Source organism: Salminus brasiliensis, chromosome 13 (genome assembly GCF_030463535.1).
Source record: "Salminus brasiliensis chromosome 13, fSalBra1.hap2, whole genome shotgun sequence".
Lineage (NCBI taxonomy): Eukaryota > Metazoa > Chordata > Actinopteri > Characiformes > Bryconidae > Salminus > Salminus brasiliensis.
Window position 1 is genome coordinate 16951039 of NC_132890.1, and position 22801 is coordinate 16973839.

Genomic DNA, 22801 nt, shown 5'->3' on the forward strand with positions numbered 1-22801 from the left:
TCAATATTTTGTGTTTAACACCTTCAACTTATCTAAACAGTGAACAAACTAGTGAGCAAACACACACACTGACATTAAGCACGTGTGCCTGGAGCATTGGGCATCTTACTTAAGGGCCTTGCTCAAGGTAGCAAATTGCTGGGTATTGAACCCACAACCCTGTCATCAATAACCTGGTGCCCTAACCTCTGAGCCCCAGTGGTACTTTGGCTCTGGTTGGCAGCAACTACACAGATGTTTTTTGTTGCTGCCAACCAAAGGACCATTGAGCAAGCTTCCTCCCAACTCTGAACGAACAAAGCAAATTGCAAACTCAAAGGATTTGCATCCATATTAAGTCGTTCAGCACCAGGGCTTTAGTGCCATGTTGCGCCGCTTTGGAGCTGAGGTAAAGCATCGCTCTCTTATTTTACTGACGCATCGAATGTCTCTTTTAAAGGTGCACGTATTTGTCACTGTACAGTGTACACTGTACAGTGAAATGTGTCCTCCGCATTTAACCCATCTGGTAGTGAACACACACTCACACACACGTGTTAGGGGCAGTGAGTACACACACACACACCCAGAGCGGTGGGCAGCCAACTCCAGCGCCCGGGGAGCAGAAAGGGTAAAGGGCCTTGCTCAAGGGCCCAACAGTGGCAGCTTGCCGAGCCCGGGAATCGAACCCACAACCCTGTTATCGATATCCCGGCGCCCTAACCGCTGAGCCACCACTGCCCCCAGTGTATAGAAAAAAAAAGATGATCAATAATCATTTGATAATCGCATCTCAGCCCTCTGAATTGTAATCGAAGCGAATCTTGAGGTGCCTAGAGATTTTCAACCCTAAGACTGGACTGGTGAAGATCAGATCTTAAATCTCAAATCTTCGAGGCTCTTACAGGCATATGCTGGCGCTTTTTTGGACACGACTGCTGCAGGTCATACTTAAGTGTGACGCCTGTTGGGAGTCTGAGCAGTGTCATAGTGTCAGACAGCTTGGACTGCTTGAAGAGCACACGCTGGAAAGCTGGTAGGAAAGTCCACACAGATACACAGCAGATGTGTAGGGGGGAGTGTGCGCATACTCCACAACCCCCTTTCCCCATACACCCGCTCACGTTTTCTGCCTCAATGTCTTAGTTCTGCCATTAATGCTTAGGACGTAGTATCTTTATCCTGATGACCTATTTAGTCACAATGGCCACTTCACCCTTTGCTGTGTTTTTGTGTTTGTTTGTGTATGCAAGTCCCCTTAGGGTACAGTTGGTCGGATGTGACAACTAGTAGGGTTTTTTTTCTTCCAAGAATTGTGCATGCTTCATGGGGTTAGTCATTCTTTCCAGGGGCTTGTATAACACTTCCACAGCATTGTGCAGTGCACTGACCTTCATAGCACCCAGCCTGTGCATCATGGACATGCTCCTGCTCCTCCTTCTGTGCCCTGAGGCCCACTCAACTCTACATGTCTTAACTGGGCGCTTTAAGGTCCGATTTGGTGAAAGGCATCAGTGGAGGTGCCCCGGTCATGCAGCTGCACTCTCTGACCCATGAAGCCCACAGTGCAGCGGCTGTCACCTGCATCCTGAGGCTGTGCCAGAGAGGGGTGTTGAAACAAGATTGCTCTGGCCCCCGGCCCGGCGCCCTGTCATTGTTTATCCTCTCGGAAGTTTTTCCATCATTATCAGCAGCCCCTTTGCTGCACTTTCCATTCCATGCCTCTCCTCTTGGGCTTTCCTCTTTTTCCTTCTCGGCTCTGCTCTGCCTTCCCCCCTTGCATTTGGTCCCTATAAGCTCTTTTATTTCCTCCCTAATGGACTTGCTCATGCTTCACACTCACTCTCTTTTCCTCTCTCTTCCTCCATGCCCCTCCTCTTCTCAGTGCTGATGGGAAGCAGCAGACAGCAGGCTGGCTGTTGAGAGGTGTTGCCAGGCAGAGCACTCAAGGAGCAATCGAGGGAGGGAGGAGGGAGAATGGAGGTGGATAGAGGGAGAGAGTGTGTGTGTGAGAGGGAGAGGGGGGAGGGGCAGGGCTGGCAGGCAGCCCTGAGTGGAGAGGCATACAAGCTCCACATATTAAAAAGAGAAGGGGAAGAGAATGCTGCACCCAGCCACCTCTATCTTCCCCCGCATCTCTGCTATATCCCATCTATTGCATCTACGCCACTACGAAATCTATGTAAAGACATTTTTTTTCTTAAAAATGACAGTAACAGGTCAATGCTGTAAGCCCACTTCTGCTGCATGCGTTCTTTGTGCTCTTGAATTGTTTCCTGCACCCCACGCTGGGATTTAAAGGAGATGTGATATGGTAGCACTTGGGTAAGGTCCAAAACGCTTCCACCAAACATGTGGAAACCAAGCACTTCAGAAGTCTGTTTATTGCTGCTATGACAACAGTTTCTCAGTAGAATCATTATCTGCTACAGTGCTGTGAAGGGACAGTGATACCATTTTTGGTTCTGTACTCCAGCAAACTGTGCTTGAAAGGAAACGATGGCTATGAGGTCAACATGTGGACTGGTGGCTTTAATTCAAAAGTATTTACATCTGTCTGGAAGGATCATGTAGAAACAGTTTTTATACAGTTTATACAGGCTGCTTCTGAATGCCGTAAATAGTTCATATACAAGAGAGCTAACAAAGGGTTTCGAGTTGATTGATGATTCTGTTTCTGTTGTCTCTGATTCCAAAATCAGTGTAATGGAGTGATTTGCAGCAGTTGTCCATGAAATATGCATGTATATGCTCCACACAAATACTTTTTTTTTTATATCCAGCATTATATTATGTTGGAAACTGAAATTCAGAACCCTTTAATCAATGTAATCTTACTTATTTTAATTATTTTGATTTGTGTTATATGACTGCCCCATCTAGTCTGCAACATTGAAGCAACATGGAGGAGAACTCAAACATCGAGCTGACTGAGCAACTTGAGTAGCTAATGTTAATGCTTATTAATTGTAATCGAGGTAAAATGTTCAGTTAATCGCAATATTGACTTCATGGTCATATCACCCAGCAAAACAAGCTGTTTTAAATGCAATCACTTCAGATGAGCATCTATAAATAGGCTCATTTTCAAACTTCTCAACACTCCTCCACAGGAAGAAACAGACAGCTAACAATGTGACACTGTGTGTGGGATAAATCAGTCATAGATGTAGCCGCAACATTGTGTGTCCATGCCTGTCTGGCACATTCTGCAGATGCACTGAACACTGCTGAATAATAGCAAACAACCTTGAAGACCACAAAAGGCCACTAAACACTGGGCAGCTGCAGGAGAAATTGTGAATTCTACTGAATTCTCTGCTTGGCTCCAATGAAATGCCTTAAAAGCCTGTGGACATTGCTTCACCTTGCAGTAGACTTGCTAAAGCATGTATTGACTTTTTGTGTAGAACACACTTGATCTGCCAAGTTAAAGTCAGCTAAAGCTAAAGTTGCTTTACTTACTCTAGACAAGCCTGAAGAAAAGGTTACTAGCATGCAGCAACTTCTGAATGTGCTCATTCCATTGAAGATTTGACTAAATATCATAGTTATTTATCGACAGGCTGATGGTCTGAGTATATAATTGGATGAGGATGTGAGTCCTAAATGGTTCACCATATATAGATGTTATATCTAATAACTATAGAGTTATATAATATCTTATCTATCTTATGTAGCAAATATACCTTCTTGAATTTAGGAGACTAAATGAAACTTCACTGATGTTCTGTAAAGCTAGCCTCAGCAGTTACTGCTAAAGAATGTTTTGTGTGTGTGTGGAGCATGGAAAAGTAAATTAAATGTAAATTAAAGGTCTAATGGCCCCCACAAATAACGCCAACCATTTAATAAGGTAGTTTTCAGGAAAGTTAAGGATCTCATGACATGCTGCCTAGGAGTATCCAGTATCCAGTGCTGTAAATGGCCAGGTTGTAGTCAGAGCTAGAAGTTACAGATTGACTAGGCCTACTGTTCTACATATTACATGTCTGGGGAGTATTCCAATCATTTTGAAGCTGTTATTTTATATTGCTTGATGATGCTGATTTAAAGATGCTTCACCAAACAAATAATGTCTTTTATTTGAAAATTAAGATCAATACCACAATGATGTACAGCCATGAACACTGCTGTTGGTGCTTCTTTACCATGATGAAAACGGACTACCCCACATTTGTTTTCATACTGATATACATGAAGATACAGAATCAACAGTACATCAGGCTGTCAGACTGCATCAATGGTCTTTCTTGTTTAATTAAAAACAAGGAAAGAGGATGAAAAGGTAGCATTTGCGTGTAGCCTATGAACTCCACTTAATATGTGGAGAGTCGTCTGGTAGTGGGCGCATAGCTTCCGTCCTGTCTGCGAAGTTCATGATTCAGTTTGCTCTCAGGTAGACATGAAAGAGCCTGTAAGCGCTGTGCCCTTAAGCATCCCTGTAGGGCACAAGCTCTCCAATTAAACATTAATGCATCTCAATGAGCCGTTTCAGTTAGAACACCCTCTGGAGTTGGTGAGATGTATTGCAGGTAACACCATCCCTTGGGAGAATCCATTTAAAAGCAGCTTGTGACTCACGTAAACTCAACAAAACCCCTCGCTGCTCATTTCTCTCTCCGCCTGGCACCACTGCACCCCCACCACCCCACCCTTCTTTTTTCTCCCCCCGCCCCCCCCCACCTCCTCTCTCATGACTCGTGCCGTAAGCAGTCTGTGACTCCACAGCCTAAGTCTTCGGGGGCAGGAGCTAATGAGCTGCAATGGGGCCTTGGCACTGTGCCACTGCAACTGTGGCAGCTTGGCACAGGCTGTGCCATATTAGCAACAGTGTTATTAAACATTCATCAGTCATTTATTAATGATTAATACACAAGCTCACACAGGCAGGTTTAGGCAGTGTGAAGCTATGCGCCGCATGTACAGGGCGCGGGCGGTGAGGAATAGGAGGTTTATGGGGATGAAGTGACCGCACCTGTACAATGTTAGCGCATGGCTTCTGATTTCTACCGCTGCCCCGAGAGCCCTACGGCTTTTATACTGGTTACCGACACCACAGCAAATGCAGATGGAGAGGGAAGATGCGTATCTATCTAGTAAATTATTCTGGTACATTCGAAAGTGATGCAAGGTTACCTTATAACCGCTTAACCTCATTATTTGTTGGGCTACTTTTCTATGTTAGATGATGCGTCATATGGTCAAAGCATTGAACTGATTTCACTTTTAGATCAATATAGCACCTAATCCTCTGCTTAAATTCGTTTATTACACTGTCCGCAATGCTGCATTTTAAAATGCCAAATATTATTTTTGGAAGTTAACTAACGATGTAATGTTGATGAAACGCGAGAGGTGAAAGTGCAGGGTCCACACTGTCAGTGGCATACACATAACAGAGACACAAGATGGATGAGCGAGAAATCCAACTCCAAACTTTAGCTCTGATTGACAGCAACTACATCCAGGTGTGTTGTTTTTTTTTTTTTTTTTTTTAGCTCTGCCAAACTGAGGACCATCAGGCCAGCAATGTCAAAGCTTTCACCCAACTCAATTTTTATTGCCAGGGATTTGCATCCGTTTTCAGCGTGGACATTCACTACCACAGAATCTTATGTCATTGTAACTGCATGTTTTATCACAGATGAGGGACCGCTCTTGTTCAAACAAGCTTTGTTAAATAAGAGCCACAAGGGTGCAAATATGGCTGAGCTGTGATCGTGCAGCAGAGGAATGGCAGATCTATCCTGGTCTCTCTGCTTACTGTGTCAAGGCTACTTGGGAGAGTAAGACATGTTGGAAGTAAATTCGTTATGCATCATTACAGATACTTTGCTTTAGAAGGACCAGGTAGAGTCACACAGTGAGACATCCTGTATAGAAAAAAAGATGCCTTGATAAACGCATCTCTGCCCTCTGAATCGTAATGGAATTGAATCGTGTGGTGCCTAGAGATTGCCCAACCCCATTTGCTATATGTAAACAGTTTTAATAATACTGTTTTTCCTCTACTGTGAGCTTTTGGTCCACCTGTGCTTGCCACCAGCACAGAGCTTTGTTATTGTTTCTTGTTTCAGCAAAGATAAATTGCTTACGTTTCTTCAGCTCAGTTCCTGCTGCAAAGTAGCAGCAGTTTGGAGTGTTCGGAGGTCAGACCACTATATCAGTTCTGTGCCAGATTTCTCCTTTGTGGCCAGTTTTGTCTCTCTCTGTGTGTGTGTGTGTGTGTGTGTGTGTGTGTGTGTGTGTGTGTGTGTGTGTGTGTGTGTGTGTGTGTGTGTGTGTGTGTGTGTGTGTGTGTGTGTGTGTGTGTGTAAATGAGGGAGATATCCTTGAGGTTGTTGAGTCAGAATGCCATCATACTTTGTATAGGTAGTACAGCAGCCAGTCACAGACACTCAGTACTCGTTTCACCAGCAATAGCAATGATGCAAGTTAATGAGAGTTTGCTGGCAGGTTGTATGTATTGTCTTTCTAAATTGACACTGTGCTTCTTTGAGTCAGTCAAGATAAATGTCATCATTAGCACTGTAAGATGTGGAATCTGCCCCCCATTTTCTATTTCATTCTTCCTAATACTTAATTAAAGCTGTTTTTTTCTCTCTCTCTCTTTCTGCAGTTACCTAGATAGTTTAGATAGGATTGGCGCTGCAGACTACCAGCCCACAGAGCAGGACATTCTGAGAACCCGAGTGAAGACCACTGGGATTGTAGAGACCCACTTTACCTTCAAGAACCTGCATTTCAGGTATGTTACTTTATATTCATTCTGGGTTCCCCCCACACAACAGCTATGTGACTGCATTGCAAGCATCTGGAGTCTGGACAGCACAATTTAGTGATTTCTCTGCTTAAACACACCTCCTAAACCTAAAAAGTGCCAAACTGTGACAGTCCATGGCCAGAGCTTGACAACTTCTCAATAACCCATTTTTTTTTTAGCCCTTTCAGTTTTACACTTTTACAATATTAGTCCTACTCACAGGACTGCATACAGTTGCAAAATTATTATTCACAATTATTCAACACCAATTGCAAATTAGGTATTAGGTAGGAAATTCTAAGAGAAAAGTGCTTCTGTGAGGAAGCTGAAGTTTTGCATCATTGGAGCTTCTAATAGGACAGTAATTCTGTTAGATCCCAAGCTTACCTCAAAGTCCATCAAGGCTTGGTTTCAGAAGAACTAGAAGCTTCTGGATTGGCAATCACAGTAACTACAAACTACAGGCTTTTGTCAGTGAGGAATGGGCTAAGATTGCATCAAAAGGATGCTCTACTAAGGGGTTGAATAATTTTGAGACTGCAGTAGTCATTTTGTAGTCATGTTGTGTTGAGCTATTTAAATTAGTCTTGTTTGATTGGTTTATTACAAACAGCTGAAAGTTTGCTAATAAATGGTAATGTTACATTTGCGATGTGGGTTGAATAATTTTGATTGCAACAGTATAATCTTATGAATTGCAGAGTTATTTACAGACTAAAAAGTCTAACAGGCTAGTAAATCTGCTGACATGGTACTGTATGCACATTCTAATTACCTTAAACACCTTGTTGCGAAGCAACAATTGCAAACGTGACAATTGCAAAGGTAACCCACCTGCAGTCTGTCTGTAGGACTACTGTGAGGCTGAAATGACTAGAAGCTTTATATTGTAACTCTTCTGAAAGGAACCAACAATCATTTGGATGACCTTTGGTAGTATTTTTTTAGTATGTGTTTGTGAAGACAGCACTTCCAGGCTGAGAATCCTATCCGTTTATTTTAGACCTCTGTGCTTGGTATTGCAATCAGCCTTATAGAATGAAGGCATTTATGGTAACATGATTATCTGTAAGTGAATACACCATTAACCTCAACAAAGGTTGGGTGTGACGGGGATCCGATGTAAATGTTGATGCATGCATCTTATTCTCCCTCTCTTTGTTCTTCATTTGTCTAAGCTCTTCAGCTGCTGCTTCAAATTTGTTAGCCCTCACTCATCCTCTGTCTTAGTTAAAGAGACTGAAATAAATGTGTTAATTTGTGCAAAAACTGACAGAACTGTTCTGCAGGCTGTAGAAACACTCGCTGGAACTCTCAACGCTGAAATTCTCTCACCACTGGCCTAGATACTAGCTGTACTGTACTAAATAGGGTTAGGGACCACAGTGGACAGGCGCCAGGAGAAAGCATCAACTAAATTTGAACGCTGAAATAATTAGTGTGAGGTGTAGAACACATTTTTTTTTGTACAATAGCTTATTCAGGAGCATATTGCCATAGAAATGAGGGATTCAGGGTTTTTTATTTCTGGCCTGATTCAGCTCATTAGGTAATGATTGACCTTATATGAGGACACAAAACACAGAATGTGCAGTTCATGGGTCCGAGAACTGAGTTTGAAAAGTACTACTTTAAAGTGTTTTTTAAGCCTACACACATACAGTCATGTGAAAAGTTTTCAAGGACACTACATGAAAACATTTGTCTATTATATTAAAGCATATAGACATTTGATCTTCATTTAAACAATATTAAATGTTTTGCTCTAATAGCTATTTTAGGTATAGGTTTTGTAGGTGAAGGTATTTTTAGATATAGGTATCCCCCCCCGGCTGAAATAACTTTAGTTATTTTAGACGTTTTCTGTAATGCACATTTAGTTGACCAGTCCATCCAGGTTTGCTTGCTTTCCCTTTTAATTGAACTTGGCATGGCAGCTACAGTGGGCTTCACCAATCATTGAGCTCCCATATGTTTCTGTGCCTGGCTTCCAGTTGTTTCAGCTAATTTCAGCAATCCATTTGCTTCTCTTTTCTTGAGTTTTTGGCTGCCTTTAAAAGGATAGCTCAGAATTCTTGCTGAATCTGTCCGTACAGGTCAGTCGTTTTCTTGGGGGTCGGGTCTTGGTCTGCTTATTAGGCAGCATTCTAGATAACCACACTTGCAGTGCCACACTTTCTGCCACATCATGGTTGTTTAATAGACCAAATCCATACCTGAAATTCTATACCTCAAAACTGAGAGCTGTGAGCAGTAACAATATTGGGTTTTTTTTTTGGGGTTTTTTTTTTATATATAACTTTGCATCCCACCTCAGAGTGTACTATATAGAGCATGTGGTGTGTAGTAGGTGAGTTTATAATCATGCTCTGCGTCATATCCTCATAGGCTGTTTGATGTGGGAGGTCAGAGGTCAGAAAGGAAGAAGTGGATACACTGCTTTGAGGATGTAACTGCCATCATCTTCTGTGTGGCTCTGAGTGGATATGACCAGGTGCTGCACGAAGATGAGACCACGGTGAGTTCCACACACAAACCACTCTCTTTTGCAAATGTCTTTAGATCTGCTATAAACATATTGCAGTTAATGTATTGTTTAATTAATGAATACATGAGTGAGAATATTTCATTCAACAAAACTGTACTTACGAGAAGCCTTTCATATTTGGTTGGAGATTGTACTGAAAGTGCAAAAACGATGGCGATTTACATTGTTCTAGTGTTCACAAAACCCCTTACAGCCTCGAGTACATTTGAATGACGGATTCTGTAAAAAAAAAAAAAAGAAAAAAAAAAGTATTTGCTCTCTTATCTCAGATTTTCTCTATTATTGCATGTCCGTCACAGTGAAGGCTTTTAGATCTTTAACCCAGATGTAATATTAGACAAAGAAAATCTTATCAACCAACAAACACATTTTCTGAATAATCATTACATTTATTTAAAGAGCAAAGTTATTCTATCAGTCATGTGGAAAAACTAATTGCCCTGCTTAAAGTTGGTATATAATTGCAACATTTCCTATCATTTCATATCTGCCATTCACATTGGTGTGGAGAAATTGAATTCCACTCATCTGTGGATTCAGGTCATGAACAGATAAACATGTACGGTTTACTTGAGAATTCTCTGATACAGAACAAAATTCATAGTTTCTGAATTTAACCTCTCTGGGTCTCTAGGCAACAATTCCTGCAATGTCCCACTACCTCCACCACCATGTTCCTGCTGTGAAATGCAGTATTTGCTTTATGCTTGAAATAAAAAAGACTGTCCACAGAACATTCTCAAAAAAACTAGATTGTTTTTTGTTCCTTTTTTACTTTCTTATTTTTTTGAGGTAATGCAGAATCATTTCTCTCCTCCACATCTAGGGCAGCCATAGTTTGATCTCATTAGTATGCTATTATGGGCCAGTCTGAACAATAATGTTTAGTTTTAATGTTTCATCAGTAGCTTTATATCAGTGGGTTTAAATCAAAGGTTAGTTTGTGTAAATGATCATTGTTACCAACCAAGACAGCCAGGTGATTGTGATTTCTCTGGACTTAAGTTAAAACAGTTAAGGGTTACTTTTGATTATTAGATGTGGCGACTTGAATTTGTGTAATTGTTCAGCTCAAATAATTCCAAAGCGGTTATCCCTGTGTGATGAACCAAATTATTATTAAGGGGCAAATACTTTTTCACAGTGCTGTCGGTCATTGCTCATAGGAATCGAATATCTTCTCAAGTGGAGATTTTAAAGTTTAAATTGCTACATACAGTAAAGACCACGAAGAAGCAATGGTGAAAAGTCCATGAAAAAGTGGAGTAATAGTAGAAGGAAATCAATTATAATAATAATAATAATAATAATAATAATAATAATAATCCCTTTTACTGAAATCTATTCACCTTTAGAGACAAAAGAGGTTGATTTTCATATCTGCACAAGCCTACACCTACTTACACAAGCCATACCAATACATACCCTAATGACCAAAAAAAAAGAAAAAAGAATTTTAAGGTACAAACCAGCGGCTGGTTTTCCTTCTTTCGTTCTCTTCCCCTCTCCCTTCTTCCATCCCTCTCTCACCCCCTCTCCCTCTCTCTCTTTCTCCCTCCTTCCTCTTGCTTTCATAAACACACACAAACTTCTGTTAGCTTCTCACACTAACACCAAATTCACATCACTGTCTGTGATCTGCATGAGGCTGTGTGCGTGACTTTTTGACTTTTGTTTCCCTCTGGAGCCGCGCTATTCCTCATGCTTCGATACCTGGAACTGTTCTGCCTGTTCTTTGCTCTAGCTGTGAGGACAGTATGTGTTTATGGGTGGGTGGGAAGAGGGGCGAGTTGTGTTGTGATATGACGCCTGTGTGGTCATGCCGGCCTTCTCTCGCGGCTCCGCGCCGCCGCCTCTGCGTCTCCGCCTCTTCCTCCGATCGTCTCAGCTCCTCTCCTGCCATCTCTCACCGTCGGCTCTGCTCTCTAACCAATCGCCAATCACAAAAACCTCAAAACTGGTTCTGCAGACGACCCATCCACCAGAACATTACCACAGGTATGAACTCTGCTGCCATTGCCACCAGCAAATCTATGTGAAACTAACACGAGTTGAAAGCAGCGCACTTTTTTCTTTCTTTTTTTTCGCTTACACTTCAGTGTAGAAATTCATGAATTTTATTGCTCTTTGAGCAGTAGTCTTGGTGGAGGGGGATAAAAGTAAACAACTTTTTACATATGATAGATTATCAGCTAACTCCATAGCACTAAATCAAATATGATCCTTCAACTACTGCTGAAGTGCCTGCTTCCAGCTATACGAATTTAATATAATTATACTATCCAGAACCATATATTTACCCTAAACATATAATCTTAAGAAATTCCCCACTCTGCTCTCATTATTCTGTTATTCAGCTAATATATGATATGTCACCTTGCCCTGGGGATGTGGCATTGTGATTAATACATTCTGATGAATGAATGAGTTTCTCTGACTTTATGACTTTCTGTCCTTTCGCTGCTTGTATATCTCCATGTGCAGCATTCTGATTGTAAGCAGGAGATGTGATTGCATCTGAGCTTGCTTGTGTATATGTGTAGAGTGTTCTGACAAAGGTCTGACAGGTCTCCTTTTTTTCTTAATTCCACAGAACCGCATGCATGAGTCATTGAAGCTGTTTGACAGCATCTGCAACAACAAATGGTTCACAAGCACCTCTATCATTCTTTTCCTTAACAAGAAGGACATATTTGAGGAGAAAATAAAGAAATCACCTTTAAAACTCTGCTTCCCTGAGTATACAGGTAAATTCTTCACCCAGCCCAAGGTGCTATTCTCTCCATTCTGTCAGAATGAGGAGTAGCCAGAGAAAGGGAATAGGTAAAAGAATGCTTAAAAACTACACTGGGCTGTTAGCACATCATCTCCACGAAATATGATTTTACTGGGACTTTTCCCCACCTTCTTTGGATGACTACTCATCAATTACCTGGAAAGGTTCCATGCTTTCTAATCTGGTTTATAGGGGAATGCAGCCAAGTTGGCTATCCTTCCATTTCCATTCTGAACAACCTCATACCCACTTATCCAACCACAGCATTACTGTAATATTGTACTAACATATTTCATTAGACTGCTACAACATCAGACTTATAACTATTAGATAATACATCATTTTTACAGTCTGATTTTCATTACACCCCTTTTGCTTTTCCCCCTGTCCACCGCTTTCATGCCACTGTATTTTCGTATTTCGTATTTTCTTTTCTGCATGTTTTGTTCCTTATTTCAACTTTCTATTATGTTCATTTTCACTCCCTGTTCTTCTGTCTCTGCTCCATCATTCCTCCATCCTCCCACTGTTCTTGGCCTTTCTCTCTGCCGCATCTTGCGCTCCAGGCCCGGACACATTCATGGAGGGGGTGGAATACATCCAGTCGCAGTACGAAAGCAAGAACAAGTCCTTCCACAAGGAAGTGTATGCTCACATCACCTGTGCCACGGACACCAACAACATCCAGTTCGTCTTCGATGCGGTCACTGACGTCATCATTGCCAACAACCTGCGCTTCTGTGGCCTATATTGACCGGGAATAGCTGAGGAATGCTGCACCCACTGCACTGTTCTTGGATATTGTCATTGCCGTATTATTCTTATTGTCTACTTCTTCAGTGATTGAATGCAAGGGAAACATCCATTGCATTCACCATTAAGGGACAAGCTTAATTTTAATCCAAACATCAGGACCCAATTATTGATTCTTACATAAGTTTGCCAGGTGTGAGGCTAAATTCTAGATCTACTCTCTCATTGGGCTGCTGTGGTGCAGCTTAATTGAGCTGGGAGTGTGGATGAATGAATTTTAATGCCAAACTTTTCTCATCCTGTAAGCGTGCCATTTCTTGCCCCAAAATCATATCATATGATATGATCAAATTCATCTGATTGAATTTGTTCATCTGATTGATAAGCCGTAAGGACAGTGCCAAAAAAATAATCAAATCACTCTGACTGTATTTGGGAATAAAAACATATTTGTGCTGTAGGAAATATGAAACATAGGTAGCGCTATTTGTCTTAAACGGCCATTATTGCTGGGTCACTTGTATGTGATGGTCCTTCAAAGTGATATTTCGAGTGCCACAACAGATAAGAGTTTATGGATATTGTCAAGACTTGAATGTTGATGAAACTCTGCAGGTGACCTTTAAATGGCATTAATGTTGTGCCCGACAGCCAATGCCATGGGCTAGGCTACAACTAAAATAGCGCTCTCTCAATGTCTTAAAAAATAAGAAAGGGTAGTCTTTATGTATTATACTCAGAGTAATTAGATTATTATGAACTATAACAGTTTAACAGAACACACAGCTTAAAGATTCAGAAGTGTCTCAGATTATAAGTGTAACAGGAGTGATGAGAGGGAACACTTAATGCTTAGACAGTATCTCATTTGAAAAACTCTAAATACAGGATCTTTAAGATTGATATGTGTCTCGGCACCTGTAATTATGATAGAAATGTGTGTGTACATACATATTACTCGTCTATTGGAGCTTCTTGGTTGTTTTTTTGTGTTTTGGAATGATAAATTGTAATGTACATAACTGTCTGAATTTGTTTTGAATGAGAGAGCTAGTAGATAGAGAAGACCAGTTCTGTCATATTTCTTAAACCTCCTAGTGCCGATCTGCAGCCGTAAATGGACCAAGTCTGACTGCCAAGCACGATCCATCTGTGTCAATCGGTACAGTTTAATCATAGTGTCAGATTGGCTCAGCTGGTGTGCCTCAGGTTGTGTGCTGTTTATTTTGGCCGTAGCTTATTATTTAGCCCAGTGCAAGCCTCCAATCAGGCTTTCTTTTTGTCCCCCAACATCTGCATGATTGCTTGTTCCAAAATGTGTGTTGATAGGGCTGCCTTACCGGTTATCACAAGCCCTGTTGTCAGGAGACTGCCAATTTGATCCCCAGTGGTGCTATAGCCATCCATGGCCAGGGAGTACAATTGGCCTTGCTCTTACTGGGTGGGTAGGATGGCATTCCCTCTCCCCCACCCATTCTCTCAATAGTGCTAGCCAGTGCATGTGTCTGTTGGCTGATGTAACAGAACTGGCAGTTCTGTTACAAACACATCGAACAGCTGTCCAGTGACATTGTGTTAGCGGCAGTTTGGAAAGATGCAGGTAATGTCATGCTTGCCTTCACCCTCCCAGCACTTGTAGCATCTCATGACGGGAGAGTTCTAGCTATTGGATGACTAAAGCTAGCAAAAATGTTGGGATAAGAAGGTACATAGCATATTTGAAATGATGAACTGGAGCCCCTTGTCTTTCTCGCCTGTAACACACAGTGTCCAGCTAATCGGGTCTGGGTTGCCCAAAAGCATTTTAGCACATTTCTTAACCGGACAAGATTCACGGCAGCGGTCATCACTGGTTCGACTCCGATGATGCCACAACTATCCATGGCTGGGAGTCCAGGAGAGCACATTTGTTTAGGTGTTTAGAATGGCCCTTCTTCTCCCATCATCACTCAGCCAAGCGTGCTTAGCTGTCCTATGATGTTTAAAAAAGAAGCAATTGCCTGGCTGTATGTGTCTCATGTGAGGAAGCATGTGCTAGCCTTCACCCTTGCAGTGCTGGTAATGTTCTGTGAAAGGGGGAAACCTAGATAATGGGTGGGAATTAGAAATGACTAAAATGTGGGTGGGTGGATCGAGTGGAAGTGTTGAAACAGGACAACACTCAAATCTGCTGGGTAGGGTTACTCCAGGACATTTCACTGACGCTATGTCACATCTGTAACGCAGTTCAGCCAAGCGCCGTAAACGTAAGCGCCGGTGATGATACGTTCTGCTGGTGATGCATTGCGGAGACACTTCTCCACCATATATAAGTGTTGTTGAAGTGTGTATAGTATGCAGCAGCTCCATGACAGACAAGAAGTGCATTCTGACTCAGCGTGCTCTCAGTGTCTCAGCTGGAGGGGTCATTATCACTCCTCCTCCAGAGACAAAACAAACCCTCAGCCCTCATACCCATCCAACTGTGACACCAATTTCAAGCCGACGCCAACCTTCTCCCAGCTCTTTTTTCTTCTTGTTCAACATCTCTCGTGGGTTTTTCCCCCCCTCTCTCTCACTCTCGGCACGCATAGCATAGCCTTAAAGCTAGCTCTGACGTCAGTAAAGCTTTGTGTGTCTGGTCGAGAGAATGATGGGTCTATGGTTGTGTGGAAGGAAGTTGAAAATCAGCCCGTGGGCTTGTGGGAAATGAAGTTTTAGGCCAAGGTAAAGAGATTTGTGGGTAATTGAGTCAGCACACTGCTGATCGACTAATGGCTGGTTGTATTTCTGTGTTTTTCTTTTTTTTTTACCTAAACTACAGCAGCTGGTGCTGTGGCCAGACTGCTGCCGCTGTGGATTCTGATGTATAATTGAATCGAAATGATCTATTTGACTTCACATTACCTGCTGGAATGAGATTTTGTCAGCAGTGGAAAACGCTTTTACAGAAAGATTGAAAAGGTACTGTAAAAAGAGTAGCTACGGGCAGCAACTCGTTTTTAAGCTGTTCCGCATCCAAAGGTGTACGAATGTCTGTGATGGCCATTGTCTTTGTTTCTCCAGCACCTCGAAGGCACGCACTTCACTCCCAGTGCCAGTGAAGTTATGAAACAAGACACTCGAGGCACATTTGGATAGTAGTTTTAAATAATGCTAGTCTAGATTAGATTAGAGGAATCTGGATTAGAGAAATAATTAGTGTAGGTGTATGTGCCAAATGCATAGTGCCATCTGTCCCCTGCTTTCATCCCAAAGTCTCTCATTCTACCAACTAACTAGATTTGTCAATTAGAAGTCATAACACCCTGTTGGTGTTCTGAGTGTGATCGCAGTGTTTGTCTCTCTTTCAGTTGTATGTCTATCTGCTGTAGTTATTGTGTCTTTCACTGCTCTTAATTATTTATTGAACAATGGATGTGTATTTGCATTTGTGTATTTATATGAAATAAATGACTGAAGTGCCACTCGAAATGCAGTGTATGGGCTTTTTATGCCTCAAGTCTTCTCTCTCACCTCCATCTATCCCTCCCATCCTCTTTCGATCTATTAGGAACCACATGTTTATTTGCACACACTGAATCTACAGGCTACAGGCATTCATTCTGGATATTGCTGCACACTGACTGTAGTAGCTACAGGTGGCTTCAGCAGAAGTTACGTTCTCAAAACTGATGTGAAAGAGATCAGGACTCCTGCCATTTTCCTGTATGCCGTTCTTTATGTTGTGACCCACTCCTTTTGCTCTGGTTTTCTCTGCGTAACCTTTTCTGCGTTCCCTCTCTCTGTCTATCCCTCCATTTTGTTCTTCTCCTGCAGAATCGCATGCACGAGTCTCTTATGCTGTTCGACTCCATCTGCAACAACAAATTCTTCATTGACACTTCCATCATTCTCTTCCTCAACAAGAAAGACCTGTTCGCTGAAAAGATCAAGAAATCGCCTTTGAGTATCTGTTTCCCGGAGTACACGGGTAAGAACATGTCCTAAGAACTCATGCACATTTTACAGATAGTGAGCAATTATGCGCAAAGCTGGATTGAACATGAATGTCGAAATCTAAGCTGATGTGAGCCTATGTTTGTTCTGGCTTAAAAGTATAAGCTTAGAATAGCTGAAGAACTGAGAGAAATCAGAAATAGTTTGTATAGGTCCTGTATATATGTTATTATTTTATTAAATGTTTGACTTATTACTGACTCTTTTTACTTATTAGTGCTGGGAAGCATCTAATAGTCATTTTATAGGGGAAAACTGGGGGAAGAAGCCCCTTTTATGGGCCTCATTTACCAGTATGTTCCTCAGTATTTTCCTACTAAAAAGTCTATGTAGTGTGTTTTTACTGCAGAATCTGCAGCTTTGCTCTTTTAATAATTGTTCCAATTGTCCTCATAAATTGAACAAAAGTAAACATTGATGAAGTGTAAGGAAAAAAAGTGGGTACGTTTCTTCTTAAGAATGTTTGGGGAATAAAGCCCATTGTCCATTTACTGTGAAGCTATGCCATATTTGTATTGGAGTTCAGCATATATACACTGACCTGCAACATAGCATTGGACAGGACATAGTCATCGTGTCCCCTAACATTTGCCATTTGCCTTACTCACAAGATAACACCTTACATCTTACACAGGTGTGGGCATTCAGTTTACACAGTACTATGCATTGATTTGTGTTGGCTGTGTAAGCCAACAAACAGCTGAAATGAATGGGAACAGATGATAAATGTATATGTATTTATAACAAATATATTTTATAACACTAAAATAAAAATCAAATTGACCAACTATTGGACAGTAAATCATTTTACGTGGAATAAGAATTCCTCCTTTTCTATCTTGCAGTTATTGTGGTTTTTATAGACCATATAAATTTATATCTTTTGAATTCTTCTAAATGACTTAAGTACAATGTGAAATATCCTATTCCATGTTAAAATGAATAATAATTTTTATCCAATAATAAAATTGTGAGTTTTTAATTTTAATAAGCTGTGGCCAAAGACAAGTCACAGTGAAATAAAAAAAAAAAACATGTTGCAACTTTGGCTTATTGGTTAGTTAAATAATGTAATTACAAGTTAAAATAACAATAAGGCAACCATTCACCATTTTATTGATCAGCGCTTGACTTATGCTGTGCTCATGTGCTATCAGAAGTAAAAGTGTAAATAGTGTAAAGAGTCCTCTACTTGGAAGTTGTACATGAACATGCCCTCAAATTATTTTGATAGGAGAGTTCTTGAGTTAAGGTGACCTTCAACCTTTTAACATGGTGGAGAAAACTCTGTACTGGATGGTACACAATTCTTCATCTTTAACAGTGCAGCTGCTGTAAATGGGTGTTTGTGTACATGATTTGCCTCTGTAATCTGTGTGTATTCAACTTGATATAGAACAGTGCTGTTTATCGTTCCATCTATAGCACATTGACTAGTCTGCTAGCCCGGTGCAGCTTATTAACGTTTCCTTAGTCATCATTTTTCATGACACTCTGACAACAAAGCACATGAACATTGATTTGCTTGTAATTTTAGCTTCACAAGTGGGAAGTAGGATCTTCTGACTAGCACATGAAGACAGTATGAATACTGATTTTAGAACTCTTAGAAAATGCTCACAATGATCACTCCCATGTCTAGTTGAGCACTGGACAACTTAAGCTACAGTATACAGGGTGATATGTTAAATGAGTAATTTTACCACATTTTCAGGTTAAGAGCATTTATTTCTTTTTCTTTCAAAAAAACTACAGTGCTTCAGTCTTCAAGGCCCACCCCCAGCCAGCAATCGTATATATTTGAAAGTAAATTGTACAATCTTCATTTCTTGCGAAGATTTGTAAAAAATGGAGCCAGAAAATGTTATCTGTTGGCGTATGATGAGTTTAGTCCCTGAAAAATATGGTCTGGAAGAAGCGATGTACAGTTCAATGAAGCAAACCAGATGGCAATTCTATAGTGAATGGCTTCTAAAGCTCTGAACTCACTGTACACAGTAGATAGTGGGATAGAGAGTGTGTGTGTGTGTGTGTGTGTGTGTGTGTGTGTGTGTGTGTGTGTGTGTGTGTGTGTGTGTGTGTGTGTGTGTGTGTGTGTGTGTGTGTGTGTGAGAGAGAGAGAGAGAGAGAAATAGACGCACACTGGAATTGTTGAGGTGTGGTGGTCATCTCTGGGCTGTCTATATGAGCCTGTAGTGCCTGGGCCAGGGTTGAGCAGTCATGGGGAAGAGATGAGCCCTGAGGGACGGCCGCCGTCCTGTCTGTGTGTCTCCTCCTCCTCACACACACCCACACACACACTCCCCACTCCCCGACAGCCCTTTGCTTCTTATCTCTCTTGCCACAGAGCTCTTTTAGAGGCTGCCTATTACACCTAGCTGTGTTCTTACAGCGTGATGATTGTGCTAAAGCAAGTAAAAAGAGATTGGCTTTAAAGGCAGGCAAAAATTGGCCAAATGACAGGACGGAGTGCGGTTTCGAGTGCATGTGACGTGAGCAGGTGTCAGGAAGAGCTCCAGGGAGTTATCTATAGAGAGTCATTTGAAAACCCAGATGTGACGTCTCTGCAGAAGTGTGGCTTTCGGCCAGTCTCTTCTCATGCTCATGGGAGCATCTCTGTATTTCTCTTGCGATCTGTAGATCTCTACGACTCGTTTATCATCATGGGCTCGCTTTCTTTATTGGAGGTATTTTGCTTCCTATGCATAGCTCTTTCTTACTGCACAGAGCATTATTTCAACATTTCAGCTAAAATAACTGGTATTCTGCCAGCTTCAAACATGTCAACTGAATTCAAAATGGCTTGTGAAGGCTGTTCTCCCAGTGGGCTTCACTCATCTCTCTCTCTGTCTTCTCTCCCCTCTCCCTTCTTCCTCTCTAACCTGCCCCTGTCCGCAGGCCCCAACACTTACGATGACGCTGCTGCTTACATCCAAGCACAATTTGAGAGCAAGAACCGCTCGCCCAATAAGGAGATCTACTGTCACATGACCTGCGCCACGGATACAGGGAACATCCAGGTGGTGTTCGACGCGGTCACTGACATCATCATCGCCAACAACCTGCGAGGCTGCGGCTTGTACTGAGCCCCATCCCTCTCGAGCCACTTCTTTGGAAATGATTAAAATGCAAGTTGGTAAATAATAATAATGATGATAATTTTAAAATAGGCATATACATATATATAAATATATATATATAAAATGTTTTTAGTTTGTCTTTCCAAGAGCTGCCAACAGAACTGATTTCTTATAGAAACCCAGCCTTTACCGTTTTAGAACAAAGTTGGGACCTTTTTTTTTTTTTTGCTGTTTGATGTTTTATTTTCCCCTGATTTTCCACTGTGTCTTTTTTTGTTGTTTTAACTACACAATCCTCATTTTTTGTTCTCAAAATGTCTTTCTTTTACTATATTTTTATGTTTTTTGTTTATTGTATGTATATTTATTACGTGTATATCAGTCGGGGGGCTGACAAGTACACGTTTTGCCTGAGTATACAACATTATGGTAATGATGTAATGATTGGGGCGGGGGGGGAACGATAGCTATATCAATGGCTTAGACAGTTACGCTAGACGTGAGCACTACAGTCAAGGTCAGTCCAGCCAAACTGAGGTTGTAGCGTGTCCCTGTTCTTCAGGTTTTTATCAGACTGGGTTTTCATGGCGATTCCATTCGTTCTGTTCAGCTGTTCGGTGTTCTAGAGAAAGGAAACCCCCAGGATTGCACCCTACAAGCTTCTTTTCTTGTTTTTCGTCGAGTCTCGTTCACTCTCTGTTCGTTCCCGTCACTGGGGTAGGCCAGCTTTATTTGCTGTGTATGTCTGGGGCCATATAGCGTGCGACTTTGAGCCCCCCCTCGACCAGTCCTGATTATTGAAATTGTCATATCAGTGCCAACCTTCTGAGAACGACGGGTCTGGGAAATAGTTCTAGCGACACTAGATCACTATAACGAGAACCTATTAACACTGTCATGTAAGGAACTTCTACTTTCTTTCTTTTTTATTGTTAATTAATTTATTAATTTATTTATTGATTGTCCCACACTTCTTCTCACTGACCCTCACTCCCTCCCATACTTCTACCACTGTCGTACCTCCCCAAGCTTCTGTCCTGCTTTCCCAGTTTCTCTCTTCTCCTAGACGTCCTGTTTTAGTTGGTCTCCAGGCTGGGTAATGGAGTCAGTCTTCTCTCACAGGTCCTGTCACACATAGCATGACCCTTCAGCCTTTGTATAAAGAAACAGCTACCTGCTTCACTTAGATAATGTTGAGAAAAATTACTATTAAAACCCACAAAAACGGCAAAAAGAGCAAAAAAAAGGGAAAAAAAAGAAAAGAAACAGCAGCAACAAAAAGAGAGCATCGTGTAAGCTGGGTTGGGGAGGGAGGGATTTGGGGGGTGGGATAGACAGTCACAACCAATGATATGGTGCAGTATGGGTGATGGTCATTGGGCTGTGTGTCTTTGTAGAAAGCTGTAGATCCTCTGGTTCTAGAACCTTTACAAGTAGACTTAATCCAAAAAAAAAAAAAAAAAAAAGAATGATTATGACAATAATAAACAATGATAATGAAGACGATAATAACAATATCAATGATGATGATTCTGTAATATTATTAAAGTATATTTCTTGTGCTTTGTAGCTACAGAACATTTTTTTTTCTCTCTCCCCCTTTTTTTAAAAAAAAAGAAAAATATTTGCAAGGGTTCCCGCGATCCAACTCTTAAACTGTTCTTACTGACTTACCGATGTTGATGTTGAACTGTACCAATTCTTTTTTCTTTTCTTTTTTTTTTTTTTTTTGCCTGTTTGCCCTGCATTGCAGTGAATTTACTTAAGCCCAAATAACAGTATATGTATCTATTTTATATTTAATTTTTGGAAGAACCACTTTGGCGCGCAGGCCCCGTCCCGGTGCTGGAGAGGGCGGACCAATGCGTGTGGCTGTACAGATTTCATGCGCTTTCTCTTCCTCGTGCTTTTTTTTTTTTTTTTTTTTTGAGGAATTGTACTCAAAATTCCAAAAAAAACAAAAAAACAAACACCTTCCAGGTCTGCATAGAAAAGCACAGCTCTCACTCAACACACGTAGATTTGGAACGATGTATCTCTGCTCCCTCTACCTGTCTTCTTAGTTTGACTTGAGAAAAGAAGACGAAAAAAAAATCCGAACTGTGTATAATGACACAAACCAGTTACGCTTTTGGATTTTCTTTTCTTCCTCCTGCCCTTCCCTACCCCTCTCTTTTTTTTTCTTTCATCCTTTCATTTTTTCCTCTCCCAGTGAATGCTTTCTGTGCTGCTTTTTTCTCCCTCTTCTTTAGTGAATGGTTGTTCTTTCATGTGGGATGTTCGTGCTGGAAAACCAATCGAATGTAGTGTTTACATTAAAAGCCACAGTTTTCATGACTACAACCTTCGGGTGCTCGATTGTTCATCTCTGTTTATTCTGCTCAAATGGTCTGATGGTTGAATAACGTAAATTATATGATCAAATACTGTCACGATCATAAAGAGACAACATATTAAGCTTAAGATTACCTGTTAAATTCCATCTGTTAATGTTTCAACATACAAAAGGGCTTGAAGCAAATGTTTGAGTACCCTGCATGATCAGTACTTAGTAACTCCAAATTCTGTAAGATTCGTGGGCTGACTTCTGTGCACTGCCTTTTGCGATTATGTCAAGGTCAGGAGACCATGACATAAACCAAGGCCATGGCGAAATTGTCAGCTTGCCTCTTTTTAGGCAGTCCATTGTATATTTTGAGATTTGTTTAGGAACATCATCCAAGTGTATAAGATGCCCTCTTTTCATCTCCAGCTCTTCATCTTTTTCCAGATGGTGTGATGCTTCCAGAATGTGTAAGCAAATTCACTCTACCGGTGAAATGTTTCTTATGCCACTAGCTGCAACACAAGCTCAATGATCAGTGCATCCTGTGCTTAACAGTTGGCAAGGTGTTCTTTTTTTAATGAAATTCAGTTCTATG

The 22801-nt window shown here is 41.2% G+C and overlaps 1 protein-coding gene across 3 annotated transcripts in view; it reads left to right on the forward strand.

The window, feature by feature from the left end:
• Positions 1-22223, forward strand: part of gnao1a (guanine nucleotide binding protein (G protein), alpha activating activity polypeptide O, a) — a 91540-nt gene extending 69317 nt beyond the window's left edge. The window contains exons 5-8 of one of the 3 annotated variants that reach the window (XM_072695619.1): positions 6602-6730; positions 9134-9263; positions 11887-12040; positions 12636-16609. In XM_072695619.1, coding sequence (XP_072551720.1) covers positions 6602-6730; positions 9134-9263; positions 11887-12040; positions 12636-12823 — 601 coding nt within the window. In that variant the 3' untranslated portion in view covers positions 12824-16609. The other 2 variants (XM_072695620.1, XM_072695618.1) reach the window with 2 other exon arrangements.
• The last annotated feature ends 578 nt before the right edge of the window (positions 22224-22801 follow it).